This window comes from Misgurnus anguillicaudatus, chromosome 2 (assembly GCF_027580225.2).
Source record: "Misgurnus anguillicaudatus chromosome 2, ASM2758022v2, whole genome shotgun sequence".
In the NCBI taxonomy this organism is placed as follows: Eukaryota; Metazoa; Chordata; class Actinopteri; order Cypriniformes; family Cobitidae; genus Misgurnus; species Misgurnus anguillicaudatus.
Window position 1 is genome coordinate 36091643 of NC_073338.2, and position 21274 is coordinate 36112916.

At 38.5% G+C, this 21274-nt stretch overlaps 1 protein-coding gene across 9 annotated transcripts in view; it reads right to left on the reverse strand.

Moving 5' to 3' along the window:
* The window catches only part of kmt2cb (lysine (K)-specific methyltransferase 2Cb), a 134483-nt gene that overhangs the window by 100272 nt on the left and 12937 nt on the right, over nt 1–21274 (reverse strand). For all 9 annotated transcript variants that reach the window (XM_055203001.2, XM_055202996.2, XM_055203002.2 and 6 more), the window contains exon 3: nt 13193–13281. In XM_055203001.2, the coding sequence (XP_055058976.2) occupies nt 13193–13281 (89 nt within the window). The remainder of the gene's footprint in view (nt 1–13192; nt 13282–21274) is intronic.

Consider the following 21274-nt stretch of genomic DNA (forward strand, 5'->3'; position numbering starts at 1 on the left):
AAAAAAACAAAAAGTCATGCAGATGCAAATCAATAAACTAGCTACGCAGAAATCCTAAAAGCCTATAGTCCACCTAGTCATCCAAAAAGCTGGGAAATCTGTCAAAAGCTAAATTGTAGTATCTCTTCTCAGGTCTGCAGAACCTGTAAATGTAACGCATGTTTTTATTTCACAGTTTTTCTGTCAACTGCACGAGTCAAGAGCAGACCATTATGCACTACTTCATGCTTATCTTTCTCACATGAAAACATGCGCACACAAACTGTAAGAAAGACGGTTAAAAGGTTAACAGGTATTGTAAAATCTACATGTGCCGAACAGATTTTGCTTTAGCCATGTATGACCTTTCCCGGATATTTTTATAAAAAAAAATTTTATGTGTATTATGTTACACGTTATCAGTTTATTAAGCATATTAGAATGAAGTAAACGCACTACTATGGACACAACATTTGGGAAGATAAATATGGATGTTGTACAGTGAAACACATTAGCCAAACCAACATTTGTTCAGCATCTCACACCAATTGTGTTCTTTTAAAGGGGACAATTCTGACGTTTTCTATGTTTAAGTGCTATAATTGGGTCCCCAGTTATTCAATCAACCTAGAAAATGTGAAAAAGATCAACCCAGTAACTTAGTTTTTGTAAACCATTCTCTGCAAGCATGTAAATTTGGAAATTTGGCTCCCGTTGTGAAGTCAGAAGGGGATAATACCGCCCCTTAATCTGCACTATCCAACCACGGCGCTGCCATTTCGTGCAGAGATCAGCTCATTTGCATTTAACAGGACACACTCAAAATGGCACATTTTTGCTCACACCTACAAAGTGGCAATTTTAACATGCTGTAATAAATTATCTATGGGGTATTTTGAGCTAGAACTTCACGTACTATGGGGACACCAAAGATTTATTTGACATCTTAAAAGTGTCGTGTGAAATGTCCCCTTTAAGATGTGAACGCAAAAATACATCCTTTCTTTGTGCCTGCTAATTCTCACCGTAGTGTGTTAAGTGTTGATGATGCCTTTAAATAAAGTTACCACTTACAACTGTCAAAACGGGTTATGTATGATCAATTGCTTGTTTTTGCATTTTGTTGTGTCACAGCCCTGACTAATGAAATCACAATTACAAGCCTGAATGATTTTTGACTATGTACCTTTGCCTCAAATTAATTTTCATCCACAAGATGTTTATCTATTCTAAACACGGCTAATTAGTTCCAGTGAACCTGCAGTTCAGTTCCAAGCCAAAATCATTTAGTGTGAAAAACCCAAATGACATGCGAACACTGACTGGATTTTTACCCATCCAAAAGCAGCCAAAATTCACAGAGATTTGTGGTTTCTCTGTTTGAATGCAGACACAATTTGCTTTGATTAAGGGGAAATATGGTCAGCACATATGATGTACAAAAAAATAGGAAAACTGTTGCTTAGAAGACAACTAAAGTACACAATTAGAAGTGTGAGTCACTTGTAACTAAGAGAGAAGAGCGAGCTGGGACCTTGTTGTGGTTTTAAATAGACCACATTGAAACCACAGCTGATCTCAACCACCTCCTGTATTCATCTCAACTACTGCGGTCAAATCTTACAAATGTACTGAGCTTCAACAGACACTACAAATTTGGGTCTACGAATTCAAAAATCACTCATAACACCCTAGCCATAAGTTTTGCACAGGAAACAAAACACATTTCTTCTAAAGTATAGAAATCTAGTTGGTAATTCAATCAGACTGGAAAATTTTAGCACTATAATTTTTCTTTATGTGGTGGTGACCTTCACACAGCAGTGTAATATAGGGTTCAGGTGGTCAAGCATCCACCTACAAAACCTTTAATAACGCAGGCTTATATTACTGTTGGACGTGCTCCAACCTTTACAGTGAAAGTAACTTGACATTCAAAGACAGTGTCATTGTGTCAACTGTGCTGTAGTGTCAAGACCTGTGGCGGCTGGTGCTAAAACATTTTGGGGGTTTTGGGGGGGGTGCAAACGAACTCAAAATCAAACTTTTACCATAGTAATGCAGGACCGTAATAGCCATTTATCAGGTGATGAATATCAATACTGCTTAGCTAAAATCTGAAAATTTTCCAGTTGAAGTCAACTGTTAACGCATGAAACAAATGTACTGTAAATTTGCGTATAATGCGGTAGGGCTGTCATCTTTGAAAAAAAAAATCTAATTCGAACAGATATCGAATATCATGCAGTGTATTGGAATATATCGAATATCTAGGTGCCCCCCGCGTGCATAAAAAAAAAACCACCCTAATGGAGATTCAATTACAAATTTATTAACAGTAGTGATGCACCGATGTGAAAATTTTGGCCGATGCCGATAACCGATATGACCCTTGTCTGTTATGGCCGATACCGATATTTGCCGATGCCGATGTCTCTGTATAAAAACACATTTTAATGATAATCAAATAAAGAGCTATTTTCCAAAAAAAAATGTACTTTTGTAATTTATTCCAAGAAATGACTGATTGGGCACCTTTACCCATGTGCAAAATGTCATCAATTAGCTGATTGATATGTAAGCTTATTCTTTGTAAGCTTCGGGATGCTTAAGTGGGTGATCAAATTGGTTGTGTTGAACAATTTGTCCCGAACTCCCCCTCGTATCACCCGGCCCTCACTCTCATTGCACACAGCAGCAGGGGTGTCCGGACTTTTTTGTGTGGTGATCTACTTTTAAAATGATAAAGCCGACAAGATCTACATGCTAAAAAACACTTTAAATGCGTGGACTATACTGCATATATCTCTACAATAGATTTAGGGCTGTCACCATTAATCTATTTTTTTGAGAAGTTGAAAAAAATCCTGGAGTTCATGTACTGTATAAAATAGCAGAGACACGGTTTAGTAAAACAAACTAACTAGAAAGAAAATGACAATAGTATCAGAAGCATATAAATCAGCACAATGCTGCAGCTCTCTCTCTCTCTCTCTTCCTCCCTCGTTCGCTCGGGCGCGCGTACACACACCGGGCGCGTGCATCAGCTGCATGAAGGAAAGAATGCGATTGCATCCTGGTAAATTTCGGAAGTTTACACTGCAGCGGGCAGGCATAAGATTTATAAAAACACATTTGAGAAGAAAAGCACAGCAACTCAAAAAGACTTTGTGTTTCAGAATTACTCTAAGACAGTGGTGTCCAGACTTTTAGCCGACAAGTTCTACATGCTAAAAACACTTTAAATGCGTGGACTATACTGCATATATCTCTACATTGGATTTAGGGCTGTCCACCATCAGAGCATGTGAGTGAAGCAGAGCGGTGTGACGCTCCGCTAAATATTCCGTTCTACTGTTAAAGCGCTCCACTCAGTCGCTCACCGCCCAAGCAAGCGCTCCGTTAACTTTCCGCTCACGCTCGCAAATAAACCAATTCCCGCTCAGATCCCGCTCCGATATAATTTTTTTAAGTAAGCCAAATTGTTTTCTTGGATAATTGCATTTTATTAAAGTATTAGCTGATAAATCGCAGTTATGTACAGTTGTGTGTTGGCTATTATAGCTTAACTGATACGGAGCTCCGGATATAATTAAAATTAACAAATTGTTTCCACGACATTCACATGTTTTACTAATTTTAAGTAATAATAAATGTAATAAGTAATTACGAAATATTATAATAATTCGTTCTCCTTATGAGAAAGATTAACAAACTATTCTGTTATATAAATATATTATTTGAAAAAACTAAAATAAATTGAAGAACAATTTCTTAACAAGAAGGTTTTTAAAGTGCAAATTTACAGTGCATCAGTAAATACAGAACACAGCTGTGTCTTAAAGAAATTAAAATTAGACAGTATTTATGAACCTGTAAATGTACAAAACGAATGCAATACAGAAGGCCATGAGTATTTATTTATGGCATTTTCAATAGTATATTGGTAGATAAATTAACGTGTATCTATATAGTATGAAAACGAATAAATCATTATTTTGGCTAAATTCATCTGGATATATCATTTTAGTCAGACTGATTTGTCATCATTTCAGAAGCTTAAATGCTATCTAAAACAACTTACATTTTATCCCGAGTGTTACTTGGTCAAAAATATTTTGAAATATAGCCGCGAGAGCAAATTATAGCACAAAAATGTTTAGCTCACACGGACCGAATGAAAAGCCGTTAATTAAGCGAACTCTCTGTAAAATAGAGGACGTGCTGAATCAGTCGAGTCGGCAGATTCTCATCAATGTTTATAATGTTCCACGCATGCTGTTGATGAAAAAATAATATCTAAATGTCCAGGGAAGAGTCCAGTGTTCAGTCAGTTAATATTAAATGCGTTTTTGGCTGAAGCTTTCTCATCCACGGAGCGGAGAACTATAAAGATTCTTATTTTAAATGGTTTTAATGCTGGTAAGCAATCAGTTAGCCTATATTATGGCGCTTTGTATTTGTGTTGATCAGTTAGATTAAAGTAGCTATTCTCGAACTAGCAAATTACCAAAGGGCATTCTGGGATGAGCGAGCGGTGCTGAGGGTATTGAGCGAGCAGAGCGGAAATTTCGGAAATGCGCTCTGATGGAAATATTACCGCACCGCTCACATGCTCTGGCGGGCAGGCATAAGATTTATAAAAACACATTTGAGAAGAAAGGCACAGCAACTCAAGACTTAAGTTACGTGTGTCACAATTACTCTTGGAGGCATTGAGCAGCATAAGGATACACAGTTAATTTATGTGCAATCTACCGGCATTGCCTTTGCGATCGCGATCGACGTATTGGACACCCCTGTCACACAGCATAGCGAGGATCTTCTTCAGACACTTTGAAGAACGACCAGGCAAACGACAGAACCTGCTTCAGCACATGTGTAACTTATGCCCTTGTGCAAAAACAAACGTACTCGCCCCCACACTCACGTCTCCTACACACACACGTCAAATACACAGGAATGATTATCGGCCTGTTCACATCGGCCCTATTTTGACATCGGACCGATGCCGATGTGTAAAAAAAATGACCATATCGGCCGATATTATATCGGCGGCCGATATATCGTGCACCACTAATTAACAGTGACAGTCATAAATGGAACTGTCTGGATCATTACTTTTTTACTTAAATGTTTGAAAAAGCAGGTAATCAACTTGTGAAGTGCCACAATTAGGCATAAAAAATGATTCAAAACAGGCACAAACCATAACATGACAACTTAAACAGCAGCAGGAGTAAGGCATATAGCCAGACCCAAACGGAATCCGCGCCCGCAGATTTCGGCGGAAAACTCACCGAAATTCATGGCATTTTAAAAACCGGATAGTTTATTTATAGTTCGAATGCAGATATTTCACGTCACGTTCGAATGCATTTTCGAATATCAAATAAAAAGTAACAGCCCTATAATGCGAGTTTATTATCAGTAATGAACTAATCAAGGTAATCATTCACACACACACCAGAGTTTGCAATAGACTTTTTCATATCTCCATCATTTTTTTTTTTTTTTTGATGATCAGCATTGTCAAAATTCTGTCATAGTCTATTATCCATCATTTCATGTTTTAATGATAATAATGGTTTTCGTTCAATTGTTCATTTATAATCATGAACTTACAAGACGAGCACAAAAGTCAAAATGTGGTAATTTATTTGTGAAGAGATCAGATGAACAGAGACCGTGCATCACTTTATGTGTTTAAGATTACATGAAGCAAATGAATGAATGCTTTTTTCTCGCACTGAGAACGAAGGCGATAAAACACGCGACCTTTGTGCTGAACAGGCAAATATGAACAAATCAAAATCACAAAATACTATTGCGATTAAAATATCAACAAACATGTAAAAAAAATGAATTGAATAAAACTCATGACACTGTGTATCTGAAACCATCTTGTGTAATAAACGGATGATGGCAGATTAATGCAGACACTTGTCATTAGATTTTGTGTCTTCTTTACCTCAGACAGATGACGTCTTGTTACAGTTTTACTTTTGTTCTGGAGATTAATCTCGCGCTCTTCCATTACACTTCGGTTAACGCAATCTGACACACACGCACGGAAGCACACACACAGTAAAGTTGCCTAATCACAGACCAATACGTTGCAACTAGGGATGCAACGATTATAGATTTTGATGGTACGGTTATAGTCTGATAAATAATCACGGTTGTACGGTTATTACGGTTATTATGGACTCATTTATTTTACAACATTAATGTAAAAAATCACATGAATAATTTTTTTTACAATTGCTAAATTCTTTTGTATTTTCAGTTTGTGTATTTTTTCTGTAATTCATGGACAAATGATAATAATAATAACCTAGCAGGCTTTGACTTAAACAGTATAGGTGCCTTTTGAAACCTGTAGGCTATTCATTTTAATGATCTTTTGAATAAATGTAATTTTATATTTGGACTGAATATATATTATAATATTATAATATAACTAAATGTATATTATTTTGATTTGTTTGAAGTATTAGTAAAAATGATAAGAGCCTCTCAAAACGAATAATAACACAGGGTCATCCTGGACTGGGTTCTGCGAGTCATTTTGGACTGGCAGCATTAACGTGTTAACTCATGCTATTAATTCATAAATCATTAACGCGTTAAAATAATTCAACGTTATTAAATGCAGTCAGACCACCAGGAGCCCCGCCCGGATTTGATCCGCGAGGAGGAGGTTTTTAATGCTGCACAGACCGATTGGAGTGTGGCTCTTTAACGCACCCGTGCAGGCACGGACACACACACACACACACACACACACACACACACACACACACCAGATGCACGAACAACCAAGAGACGTGTCACGCGCACATATTCTTTTGAACGCGGAGCTTTATCATACAGTGCGCTAACGAGCATGTCGCATGCCACACGCGCCTCTTGGTGGTTCGTGGATCTGATTTGTGTGTGCGTGTGTGAAACAAAAACACGCGGTGTAGCGGAGGCTTTATGGTTACTTAACCGTGACATTTTAAAGCGCGGTTAATAGTGAAACCGGTTAATCGCTGCATCCCTAGTTGCAACAAAGTCAACTAAACCACGGAAAACAGCGGATTATCTGAGCATCATGTCCACACAAAGGCAGCTCAAAAGCGCCAGACTTTCACGCAGACTTTAAAATAGCAAACAGGAAAAGACATGACTTACATAGCATCCAGCTAACGTTAGCCAACTCCGTTTGCCATAAGTGTCAATCTGCAACACGGTTAGGAGACTCGGAGAACGATCCAACCACATGAGGTCAAAAACTTAAAAAACAATATTGATTTGCTAACAACAAAGGTGGGAGGGTTTGGGGGCGCACAGTGCTGCGTCCCAAGGCGGATCTGAAACGATGCAATTAGAGCTCAGCCTCAGGTCACATGCTTTTAATAAGTTTACTGAACTACATACATACACACTCGTTTGGGTGGCGCCCCAGACACAAACACACAACGAAATCAGTTTTGATTTTTTTAAATAAATGATAACATGACTAACAGTGAAATAGTACAACTAAATTATTTTATTTTGTATTCATTTAACTGGCCAACTTTAGGGGGGCGGTGCCCCCTATTGACCAGCCGCCACTGGTCAAGACCCAAATCACCTTTAACGTAACAGTTAATATATAATGGACTCTTTGGCAAATAAATACAAAATACAATCTGAGAGTAGAGTAGTGAGATTATCAGTCACACTAAATGTGACTGATAATGTTTGCCTTATCAAATAGCACAAATCTAAAGGGAGGGAGGAGTCTAATGGTATTTCATGCATTCTGACTTATTAACACATTTCAAAAGTTGGATTCCTCATGCTAAACTGATCTGTGTGTAAGAAATGCAGGAAGTACTTTGAAAGTCCTTATATGGGCACTTCATCCAAAAATTTAAGGGTCACATATGGTAAAAACTGAAATTTTGGGGCTTTTTTCATGATAACTGAGGTCTAGGGGCTATGTAAGTACCATATAAGTTTCCAAACAGTCATTTAAGAGTCAAATTCACACAGCGTGCTTGAAGTAGCTGTGAGTTAAAATGGTTCGTTTGTACTTCCGTGAATTTGCTACGTCACCGTGAGACAGTCACCGCCTTCAGTCTCCACCCCGAGCACTGTCCACCGTCCACTGCCCCACCCCCTTGTTGCTAAACAAACTCCGAAGTTATATCACACCACGTGAGAAAATGCTGTTCAATTGATGGATGTCAGGAAACTAAATCATTGCAAAAGCTTCTGGAAACTTTAATATACGAGAACAATGGCTAATATTCATTTAATTAGAAATTCCTCAACAATTAGTTCAACTTTAGCCGTCTGATCTAAACATTTCACAAGTGACTGTTTCAGTGTGGCAGTTCAATGCTGGTTTCTCCAGGAATCTACTCAAAGATGTTGCAGTCCTTACTTTGTTGGATCCGACCTTAAATCCACAACCCGTAAGTAAACACATATTAAGCAGGACTAAACAAAGGGGAACTGGAGCGCTGCTGGTATCCCTTGTATCCTCTGGTGCTCTTGGAAGGGTAAATGTTATGAAAAATAATTGGAAAAACAAATTCCAAGTCCAGGCACTCAGTAGGATGCAAAAGTTAAAAAGCCTTTATTATTATTCAAGGGCTAAAACATTAAAACACCAACGCGCATCGGCCCACCGGCCCCCACCAGGGCGCTGGCAACAAACAGACAGATTCACACACCACCTACAACTGTATCGACCCCAGGTGTGCCACTCCAACACCTGCAACACAACCCTTGGCCACTGGAGGCAACAGTTCAGATACTGTAGTATCAAAGGTGAAACCATACAAATACAAGTAAAAAACTCTCCAAGTGGAAAGATACAGACATCTAGTGTACTCTACACAATATATCAAAGAGATCAATAAATGTGAATAGGCTAATTACCCATCATGATTCTAAATAGTTTTAAAACAGCATGTTGGAAAAACATATATATAATATAATGCATAGCATTCAAAGTAAACATCCACATGCAACAATACACTGTCCCTATTGAGATACATCAATTACAAAAAAGGTGAGAGGTCAAAATCTTCATTGAGACCTGGATGATCAGTGGCCCTCAAGGAATAAATCCAGTATGTCTCCCTTTGTTTAAGGCGTTTAATTATATCCCCACCCCTGGAATCAAGGCGAATAGCCTCAATGCCCATTACTCGTAAGGTCGAATCCCTCCCATGCTTTGCGTCTATATAATGTTTGGCCATTGGATAATTCACATTTCCAGTCCGGATGGCATACCTATGTTCAGCTATCCTGTCTCTTAGTCTCCTTTTAGTGAGACCTACATAAAAACAGCCACAAGTACACTCTAAACGATATACAACATGGGTAGTATTGCAATTTATAAAGCTATTAACAGTATAGATCTTATTACTGAAAACATCCTTAAATGTGTCAGTTTTAGTCATATTCACACAATAATTGCAATTACCACAAGGAAAGTTTCCCTTGGGTTGTCGAAGCCAAGTTTCACGCTTAGGAGCAGGGAGGTGACTTCTTACTAACTTGTCTTTAATTGTGGGGGCCCTCTTAAAGCTGATCCTAGGGGGTTCTGGAAAAAATTTTCGTAAAGTCGGGTCACATTCAATAATGTTCCAGTTTTTCTTGATAATGTGTTTAATCTGAACAGCCTCCTTACTGTAAGAAGTGACGAAACAAGGTTTCTGTGTTGACACTCCTTTGGGTCTAGACTGAACAAAAACTCTCCTTCAAGCTCATAATAGAGCTCAGTCACTTGAAAGGAAGAGCCTTCTTCAGTCTAGACCCAAAGGAGTGTCAACACAGAAACCTTGTTTCGTCACTTCTTACAGTAAGGAGGCTGTTCAGATTAAACACATTATCAAGAAAAACTGGAACATTATTGAATGTGACCCGACTTTACGAAAATTTTTTCCAGAACCCCCTAGGATCAGCTTTAAGAGGGCCCCCACAATTAAAGACAAGTTAGTAAGAAGTCACCTCCCTGCTCCTAAGCGTGAAACTTGGCTTCGACAACCCAAGGGAAACTTTCCTTGTGGTAATTGCAATTATTGTGTGAATATGACTAAAACTGACACATTTAAGGATGTTTTCAGTAATAAGATCTATACTGTTAATAGCTTTATAAATTGCAATACTACCCATGTTGTATATCGTTTAGAGTGTACTTGTGGCTGTTTTTATGTAGGTCTCACTAAAAGGAGACTAAGAGACAGGATAGCTGAACATAGGTATGCCATCCGGACTGGAAATGTGAATTATCCAATGGCCAAACATTATATAGACGCAAAGCATGGGAGGGATTCGACCTTACGAGTAATGGGCATTGAGGCTATTCGCCTTGATTCCAGGGGTGGGGATATAATTAAACGCCTTAAACAAAGGGAGACATACTGGATTTATTCCTTGAGGGCCACTGATCATCCAGGTCTCAATGAAGATTTTGACCTCTCACCTTTTTTGTAATTGATGTATCTCAATAGGGACAGTGTATTGTTGCATGTGGATGTTTACTTTGAATGCTATGCATTATATTATATATATGTTTTTCCAACATGCTGTTTTAAAACTATTTAGAATCATGATGGGTAATTAGCCTATTCACATTTATTGATCTCTTTGATATATTGTGTAGAGTACACTAGATGTCTGTATCTTTCCACTTGGAGAGTTTTTTACTTGTATTTGTATGGTTTCACCTTTGATACTACAGTATCTGAACTATTGCCTCCAGTGGCCAAAAATTGTGTTGCAAGTGTTAGAGTGGCACACCTGAAATCAATATAATTATAAGTGTTGTGTGAATCTGTCTGTTTGTTACCAACACCCTGATGAAGGCCAGTGGGCCGATACGCGTTGGTGTTTTAATGTTTTAGCCCTTGAATAATAATAAAGGCTTTTTAACTTTTGCATCCTACTGAGTGCCTGGACTTGGAATTTGTTTTTCCAATTATTTTTCATAACATATTAAGCAGGGCTGCACGATAACTTGCACTCGATTGTCACGCGAATCTCGTCGTTAGTAGTAAAGCGGCATCACCTGCTCTCAGAACCGGCTGTCGGTTGCCGCTTCTGAAAGCAGCTGATGGTGATTTACTACTAATCAATGAACCGGCTTTACTGAAGAGATGCACGAGACAATCGAATGCGAATTATCAGCAGTCCTAACTTTTAAATTACATTATGGAGCCAGAGAAAACTGAAATGATATATTGTAAACAGTTATGCAACGCTAACGTGTTTGCTAACTAGATGCTATAGTGTTGTTTTGTAACGTTGTAACGTTTGTAACGTTTTGTAAATTGGGCGGTCCCAGGAAAAATAAAACGCTCATGAGTCACAGGTGGTAAGTAAAACAGCATCAAATGTCTCCGTTTAGTTGGCAATCGGCACATAAGTGCATATAACGCAAACGACACATGTAGTGAATTAAAAGTTAAGGGCTAATGTTGCTTGTGACACCCTCCGCCCGTGGTACACCTACATGAGCTTGGCTTTTTCAGAATTAGCGGTACAGCTGATCTATCTTTTATAATTCTGAGAAAACGAAAGACTCTTTGGAGATATGAAGAATGCAATACTACTCTATAGGTACTCAAGATTAACACAAGATTAGAAGAAACAGTGTGTGTTATGTGACCTTCAAATCAAGTTCGAAATAGTCTAAAGAAAATCGCAACTATAACAAGAAATAATCAAGCTGACTGTGAACCTGAGACTAGTTCTTGGAAACCAAGCATGGCCACCAGCCAGAAGCAGCCAAAAGGGCCCGGGAAATGAGAGAAAATGCACAAGATGAGATTTTAAAAGGCTTTCAGAGGGCATTAGAGTACACTGGCTGCTGCGAACCTCAATCACACGCTTTAAGAGGTGGGGATGGAGGGGAGAGACTCCAGAGCAGAAATGCTGTGGCTGGAGTCAAATCCTTTCAATTAGAGCTGAAGAGCGGAGCCATGTGGAGACGGACGAAAATCTCATCAATCCTGCTCAAGGAGTGTGGACGGCCGAGCCTCTTGAAAGCTCCTCCTCGGCCAGCCGAGGTTTGAGTTAGATTGACTGCACAGCTGGGAAAGAAAATCAATTCAGGGCTCCACATTGTGATTTTGTTTATCATTGGAACAGCCTCGGCTGCCTCCAAGTAGAGACTACCTCTCTCGCTCCTCGGGGAGGGGGATGTGATGGCTGAAAGAAAAGACTGACACAGGAAAGTAAAAGGCGGTGGAAAGATGTTTGAAGAGAGGGGAGGGGGGAAGAGCAGGAGAGGAAGTTGGAAAAATGAGGGAAAGTTGGAAAATAATTGGAAAATTGACTGTAAATGAATTTGCAAGAATTGATTGGTCCGTTTACTGTCCCATGAACGGAGTGTGGTGTTTGCATGTTGCCAAGCTAATATTCAGTCCATCAGGTACAAAGTGGGGAACCATATAGACGGTTTCATCAGACGCACGTGCGCTGACGCGATACACGTCTGGATCCGAACTTTTCTTCCGGTTTCGTTTTTTTAATGGTCTGACTAGTTGCTAAACTGATCTCTTGAACAAATGCCTCGTTGAAAATAACAAATGTTTTGGTTTCCTATGTAATCCATGTGTTGATTTTTTGCATGTAATATAAATAAACTACGTTTAAAGAACTTTGTTGTTATTTATTCTTAGCGGAGTTTACCGGAAGTTATGTGCGGACCATGACAGCCGCTTGTTTATGTTGTTACTGCTGAAACCGTCTATATAGAGCACACATACATTTTGCGTAAAATAGTCAATTTGTATTTAGAATAATTTTAACAGCAGCTTTTGAACAAATTCTTTAGTTCACTTGGATTCACTTTCGCTGAGGTCTTGGAAATGCATTCTGGGACTGTCACTATTACATTTAATTTCGCATTTCCATTACATTTACGCATTTGGCAGATGCTTTTATCCAAATTAAGTTGAACACACAACACTGCTAACGCAATGATCTACAAATTAAACGCTAGCACAGAAACACTTTTTATGATGGTTACATGCATAGCAACACAATCAATGCAACACATAGTTTCAAAAACGTATACGTTAACCAGAAAATTTTTTAACCAAATGTCTTTGAGATAATCGTTGCCATATTGTGTTTAGATAGGTCCCAACTCTTTTAGTAAAATTTAGTGGGTTGGGTTTGATAAGCAAGGGGGAAAAAAGAGCAGGAGGGCTGGATTTACCTGTTTCCTGTGTGCTTCCTGTTTCTGCGGTCTCCATTCCATCTGTGCTGTCTTCATCCTCCACCAGAGCTTTCCCTCGTCCACGGTTCCTAAGACGGAGATGAGACGTTTATTATCGAGCTTAATTCAAGGTACACTGGTTGATCATGAATTAGCTCAATATAATTACAGCTGTCACTGATTCTTAATGGAGTGCTCAAAGCCCTGGGCAAGGGTGGAGTGGGCGTGTAAAAATTAGTGTGGGCACATGCGTATACATCCGCTGATGGGGAAGTAAGGTTTGCGAGAGCTCTCATTAAAGCCGCAACTCGATAGAGGAACATCATGAAGACGCCATTTCCTCATTTTCTCTGAGGCCCTGAGGGCAGAGGTTGTATCATGTGCATACACAAACCTGCTGTGGGGCGGCCACTCATTTAGACCTGGATTACGCCCTAAACAGGGTATGTCACATTGTTGACCCTGATTGATGGAGGGTTGGGTGTAGGTTTATCTGTAATTGTCAATTCGGTCATTTTCTGCCTTTTTTGTCTTCTGATGATTCGCCAATTTGATATGAAATCAAAATTGGCACCAAATTTGCCAGACATCACCACTAAAATGTAGATGTAACAATCAATTTCTAATCACTTCACATTTTTCACCATTGAAAATCCTGTTTCACTCAAAACTGTATCATATTATGTACATACAATGGGTTGTGAGTGCTTGACATTAAAATATATATATATATTTGTCAGATTAATAGCCTTGCATAGTATATGTGTTCCAGCACGTTTAGCCCTGGAGTCTAGTCAACTATCATCCAAAAAATTATCATGATGTAGCCAACAAAGCGTAAAAGAATGTCTTTATTTCTCTGAGATGCCTGGTACACATAACAGCAAACAGCTGCTTAAAGCAAAGCATCTATAGGCGTGTCATGAACAACCACTCGCGCTATAGTTGTCTACCAGCAATAAAATTGTCAACATAGCCAGACAGCACTGCTGCAGCATACAGTTTGATATAGATGTTCAGGGATGTGTGCATGTTTACAGTATATGTGTGGGTTTATTTTCATTTGTGATCTATGGCTTGAGCTGATCTTTGATCAACTGTATAAAATATGTTGCCCTGGGATGTTTCTTCGGTAATTGGTTACTCAGGTCCCTTTTCCCTGGATTTGCAATGGTTCTACTCTTCCAAAAAGGTGTTGTAGTGGTGATCTGGTAAAGTAATGGTTTAACCTGTTGTGATCTAATTTGACGTGCCATTTGCTCATAGTTCAAACATCGTTGATCAAAAAGACGAGAAATAGACACAATGGTTAAAGCAACACTAAAGAGTTTTTGCTCTTTGCTCCCCCTACAGGTTGGAAGCGGAATTGTTCATTACCACTGTTGTAAATAATTTAGCCTACTGCAGCAAAGCTGGCTCTGATTCGATTGTAGGTCTGCCGTAAAGCAAGTTTTTGTAGTTTTCACTCGAACTACAGGACCGCGACCCGACGGTTGGAAACTTCTTTAGTGCGGTTTTGGCCAATAGAGGGCTGCAAAGTGAATGTGAAAGTGCAGTTCACCCTGTTTCGAGTGGATGAACAACTGAAACTTTTTTGGGTAGTTATTTTAAAGGTAGGGTAACACATTTTGAAAAATACTAACGATAGCCGCCTAGCAATGAAATCCCGATCCCACCCCCAAGTCAAATCGCCATCCAAAGTCACGGCTCTTTCAAAACACATGAACACGCACAGATCAGACGGTCACATCTCATGTCTCATTCACCAGTGAGAAAACTTTGCAGTACAAAGTGAATAACACTTACAAAATAACCAACATAAACAACTGGTTTACATCAGAATTAGTTTAAACACATGTTCGGTTGGGTAGACGTAGTAACTTTATCGTTACGCTAATCCGTAAACGAACACAAATTTCATAAGCAACACAATGTTTCATCAAAGTAGAATATCTGAATCCACCTCAATACAAACATATCACGTACCTACCTTACCAAAATAAACAGTGCAACGACCCTTTCAGACTCTTTGCCTCCTGCAGCTGTTTGGATCTCGTGGTAAAGTAGTAAAGTTACCGATGTTAATTTGGGTTTTTGCTCTTGCTGATCCAGGCAGTTTTTGCTGTTGTTGTTATAAAAAGATGTCTTTCGTTGTGTGCCTCCTGTGTAGGTTGTCAATTCAGCAGAAAAGTTTGCTGTTCTCGCTGTTTACAGACAGGAGGTGAGCGCACGTGAACGCGCCGATGACGTATGGTGTCTGCGTGGACTCTTACGCTTACGTATGAGGGACAAAAAAGGAAACGTCCGTTTGGACCGAAATCTATGATTTGTTGAACATTTTTTGGTCCTACGCCTTTCACAGATGACATAAATGTCTAAATACATTTAAACAACTTAACACAGTGATTGCTATCAGGATGTGAGGAGACTTTTAACCAGCATAACTAAAAATGTTTCAGGATCAAATCAGTTACCCTACCTTTAATGTAAAAAACTCTTTGGTGTTGCTTTAAGGTTTAATAAAATTTATATTTTTCTCAAACTATTTTCCTAGAAGATGCATTCCCAAAGCATCCACATTAGAAATGAACCACACGCTAGATGACACTCTGATCTTGGTTATACTAGGTACATGCTAGGGATGGGACGGTTTGAAAATTTCATATCATGATTATAGTGACCAAAGTTACTGCGGTTATCAATATTATCATGGCTTTGTTAAAATGAGATGGAAATGTTCATTTTTGAAAAACACAATTTTATATTTTATGTCCCTGAAATTATTTCTGTGGTAAAAAATAAATAAATCTGTCTAATAAGTTTAACGTGAATGAATACAATAGATTCAGTGGTGTAGTGCAGGGTATATGCAGGTTCTTTATTAGATGGCATGGGGTATTACCCACTTCTACTTTAAAAAAAATGGGGGCATGAATTAAGAGTATACCCACTTCTCCAGGCACCAGTAAACCACTGAATATATTATCCCTTAAAGGCGCTCTAAGCAAATCTGTGCAACGTCACTTTTTGTTGATGTTTGAACTGTTTTCAAACAAATGGAGCGTAGTTAACTCCTCCCCCCCCTTCCGTGCTTTCATGAACGCGCCCAACCCCCAACCCCAAATCCTTCTTGTCGTTTATTGGCTGGAACACTTTGTTATGGTTTCTGTTTGTGGGTTTGGCCACTTTGTTTTTATTGCAGTTTGTGGAGCCTGGGCTGTCTACAGAGATCGCCTTTTTTTACAGTTTGATCAGCGGACAGGCAGCAAGCAGATAGTGAGGAGATGTTTGCTGTATGTAACAAAAAATGATTTATGGTCTAAAACCCGTGATTTCGGTTAGAGCATCTTTAAATGCCTTGTTGTGCAAAAAACTATGTTGGATGTGCGCGCCTGCATCAAACTGATTCTGGCTGGACAGGATTTACAGCAAGTTTTCAAAATCACGGTAATCAAACACGGTTGTAATGATAATTAAATTTTAAACGATAATACTAACCGTCAGGACATACGCATACGAGAAAAAATAAGCATATGGCATTTAGTAAAGCATTTAGCAGATTTATCCAAAGCGACTTACAACTAATACGACTTATATTACATACAGTATAATGGATGTGTTTGTCTTTGGTTCTGGTCAAACTAACCATTGCATATGTATGTTTAGGAGCTGAATATACCAAAAATATACAATATACCATGGTACTTTGATATGTACTATGGTATTTACGGGTTGGGTTATTTTCAACCCAGAGGATAGGGCCAAAAAGGAACAAACCCAGCCATTGGGTTAAATTAACCTAGAAAATGTTTATATTTAACCCAACATTGGGTAAAAACAACCCAGCATTTGGTAGAGTGTTGGTACCACCAAAGTACCTTTCCACAGCTGTCCTTCATTTTAACTTATGGCAACAGCAATGTCATAGGCTGCGTCCGAAAGCTAAGTTGCATGTGCCAGCATGCAACAGTGATACAACAAAAAGCAATCCAAAATTTACAGACTTAAATTCAATCAGAATTAACCTTTATAATAAATACAAAATAAAAAAAACATCATAATGTCAGAATCACTCTGAGTAATCTATAAATAAAAGAGACAACTGCTTTGCAATGGTTTATTAACCCTGAAACTGCTTTCCATAGGGACGTGAAACTGCTTTGCCCTGTCAAGGGGTTGTTGGATTTATTCACGCACTTTAAAAATATTTATTAGGGATGCTCCAATCGATCGGCCGCAGATCGGTATCGGCAGATAACGGCATTAAATGACTCGATCGGTACTTGCTAAATTTGCCAAAATCATAAACCTATCGTTTTGTTTACTTTTGTCATCATAGGATCCTGAAAGCGACTGCAATTAGAAAGCATTTTTACTCAGTGCAAGCATTTTTATAACCTGTTGCTCATATGCGACATGCAGATTTGGATTTCTTTGCCTTTACAGAGATATGTGTATTTTCTATGAGGACGCGCTCCGGTCCTAATAGCGCGACGCATCTTCACATCCTTATCAAACTGCGTATACAACACATATCTATCGTGGACATTGCATCCTTATGCCGAAAGGTTATTATTTGCATGCATTTTAAAGTTTTGAAAGTTTAAACTTTCATTTTCTTTACAGCTGCTCTTGTTCCCATACACCCGACTCAGGCACACACAGCAGTGATCTATCTCACGTCTTAAAGGTACAGTAACCTAAATCATGAGAGATTAATCTCTCCCCCATACTAAAATTGTGCTCCAGCCGCTTTCTTAGCAGCCATTTTATTTTTCCAAAATCGACTACACTTGACCAATCACATTTCCTGCGTGTGCACACACATATAATTGTGGAAAAGGACAATCTCAGAAGACAGGAAGTAAACCAAACACTGGATTCAGACATGCCTTGATGCCTTGGAATGCTGCCTCCGAAGGCAGCATTTTAGAGCTTTTGGACACAGCCATAGGCTCACTTGAATGTAATGACAAAAGTGTCTGCAAAATAACTGTAACCATGGTAACCTGTAATTGCAGAAAAATTATTATCCTTGATGAAGGGAGTCATCTAACTGTTTTTCTCATCTGTAAACATGACTAAGTTGTTAATTTGATTAGATTTTACACTTATGCATTTGGGAGACGCTCTAATCTAAAGTGACTGTTAGCAGAGCTGCACGATTCTGTATAAAATGACAATCACGATTCTTTTGCTTCAAATAAAGATCACGAATCTCTCACGATTCTCAAGAACTTAATTTTAAATACGTACAACCCTTGAAATTCGTTTAACGTTAGTTTTTACAGGTGTTAAGAATTACGCTTCTGAAATTACAGATAAGTGTAGATTAGGGCTGGGTTTCGATTCAAATTTTATGGATCGATTCGATTCCGATTCTCAAGATCTTGAATCGATTATCATTATTCCATTCGATTCGATCTGATCCGATCTTCAAGATTTAGATTAGCTTTTTTGAAAAAAGCATTTTTTCCAGCTGTTACCTGAATTACAGGACTATAGTTATGCAACATACTGATACTATTTGCATTTCTGGAGTTTTCAAAATAACTGCTTGCTTAATGTTACTGACCGCCATGTTCATTGTTTTAATGTCCTTCCACTACGCGCCCATGCGTGAATTGAATCTAGGGTTGCTGCGGTGACAGAATTTTCCCACTGGTGGGCTTATAAATGAGTTACGAATCGATCTTTAGAAATTAAAATGAAAATCGATTCAGAATCGGTGAATCGATTTTTTTTCAACACAGCCCTAGTGTAGATAATTTTTTTAAATTTAGTTTAAAACATCACTTTACTAGTCTTCGTTTTTATATCTGAAGTTACCCTGTACATTATTACTACACAAACGTCCTAACCATGTACATAGTTATTAACTGAAAGTTGTACATTTTAGTTTTTAATCAGTTATTATACATTCATCTTCATTACAGTATCAGATCAGCAGACAGACCGCACCATATTTAGTATTAATGACAAACGTGCTCATTCTGAAATCTAAATAAATAATCATACTTTGTACCGTATGTACATGCAATAATTTGCTGGTTTTATGTTATCTAAACTTACAAGTTACCTCAACTTATTTAGAGAAATAACGCTAACCACTGAATGTCAAAAAAAACTTTATTTATACCCGTGTCATTAACAGACACACTCACCTTAAAGGTTTTTATAAATCCTTTTTCCTGCCCGATTAAAGCATAAACATTGCAAATGACACCAAAATTAACAGTTAATTTACGTACACATATCCTAAAAATAATCTTGCGTGACTGATACGCTGTAAAGCGGGTGCATTTAAAACATGATTTTGAATGGAAGTCAATGACGCCGTCTGCCGGTTGGGTATACCAAGATGGCGGCTCGAACTCTGTGCTGGCTTCACCTCACGCTGTTACATTAAGCGTTCTATGCGCAATCCAGTCATTTATATAGATCAGTGATTGGCCACCAGTTGTGTGATTCCAGTACCAGTTTTTAGCCACAAGGTTTGTGATTGCAATATCAGTTTTGGCCACAATCCTACATACTGTTCCTTTAAGTAGCCTAAATTAAAAAAAAGAATACATTTTGGTGCAAATTGCTGCCACATGGATTGACATTACTTTATGGTAATGAGCTTCATGCCCACTAGATAAATAAATTAATGTTTTTTACCTGTACATTTGATCACAATATTTTATACCATCTTAAAAGGTCACGTTCTTCCTGATCAAAAGTTCACTCAAAAAAGTTCACTGCCAGGCGATATATTTTCTTTAGCAGAATTCCCCTTTCAAAGCCTACAGCAAACGGCCGGTTTGGACTACAGCCCTCTACTTCCCGATTGAATGACGTCATTAAAACGCTCACAGGAATACGTCAGTCTTCCTTTGGCTCAAACGGCTCTGCCAAGCTGCTGTCGAATCACAACACACTAAACACACTACACAATCAGAACTTGTTACGTATTTCTGAAGGAGGGACATTATATAACAAGGAAGACATCAGACTGTTTTTAAAACAGTGAAAACAGCGCCATACAGATTACTAAATTGTGTGAAAAATACTGTGTTTTTTTACACGTGAAACATGAACACATGTTATATTGCGCACTGTAAACAGAATCAAAGCTTCAAAAACACAGAAAGAATGGGACCTTTCATGAATTAGCTGCAGGGCAAAACAGCTATGTGATAGATGCTGTATAACCGCCACTTCTGCGTTTGTCCACTTGTGTTGCCTACAGTTTCTACAACCAGAAAATGAGGATGGCATGGATATTAGGTCACTAAAAGAGCAACAACTTCAAGGGAAGAGACATCATTTAAAACAGGAATTTCTGTGGATTTATAAATCCTTGGGAACTTTTGGTAAAACGTAAGTGGCTTTTTACAAAAATCTTACATATTGTGGCTTTAATCAACGTGTGACAAACCAAGTGATACCGGTATCACCCGGTGGGGTGTTAAAATAGCTTATGAATGCCCGTTTCACTTTTGAATTAGCGTCAATGCACTTGTTTGAATGAAGTGATTGACGTGAGTCGGTGAGCGCTGGTACTTCTAACATGTTGTCCGAATGGATGTTCGCCCATCTCAAGCTTTAGAAGAAGCCAACCACTGTGTAGCACCGGTAACACCAACTATCACAACAAGCCTACTGCTTGTTAAAACCAGTTTGCAATGTAAAATGCACATGCGTTATGTAGAATGATCATTTATTTTTTACCTGATCAGTGATTACTTTGCTCAAATAACACGCTTTACCAGCTGCAGAGAGAAACTTGTAGCCAGACAACAGACAAGTGACCAGTCCTGAGCGGTGACAGCACTGGACGCATCATATCAGCATGATTTAGACAACCATGCAAAAAATTCTGCATAGGCCCAGAACCATTAAACACGCTAATTGTACTCTGCTTTATGATGCTTCATTGACTCAAGCCGATTGTAAAATCAATCTTTGTTTTTTAGACAGAGAAGATAGAAATGCTAAACTCATTACCTATATGGACACCAGTAAGATGTATTTTTTATTTCAATCATGCATTCAAAGATGCTGGTGTTAAAGAGGAGCCCCAACACATAGCCAGAC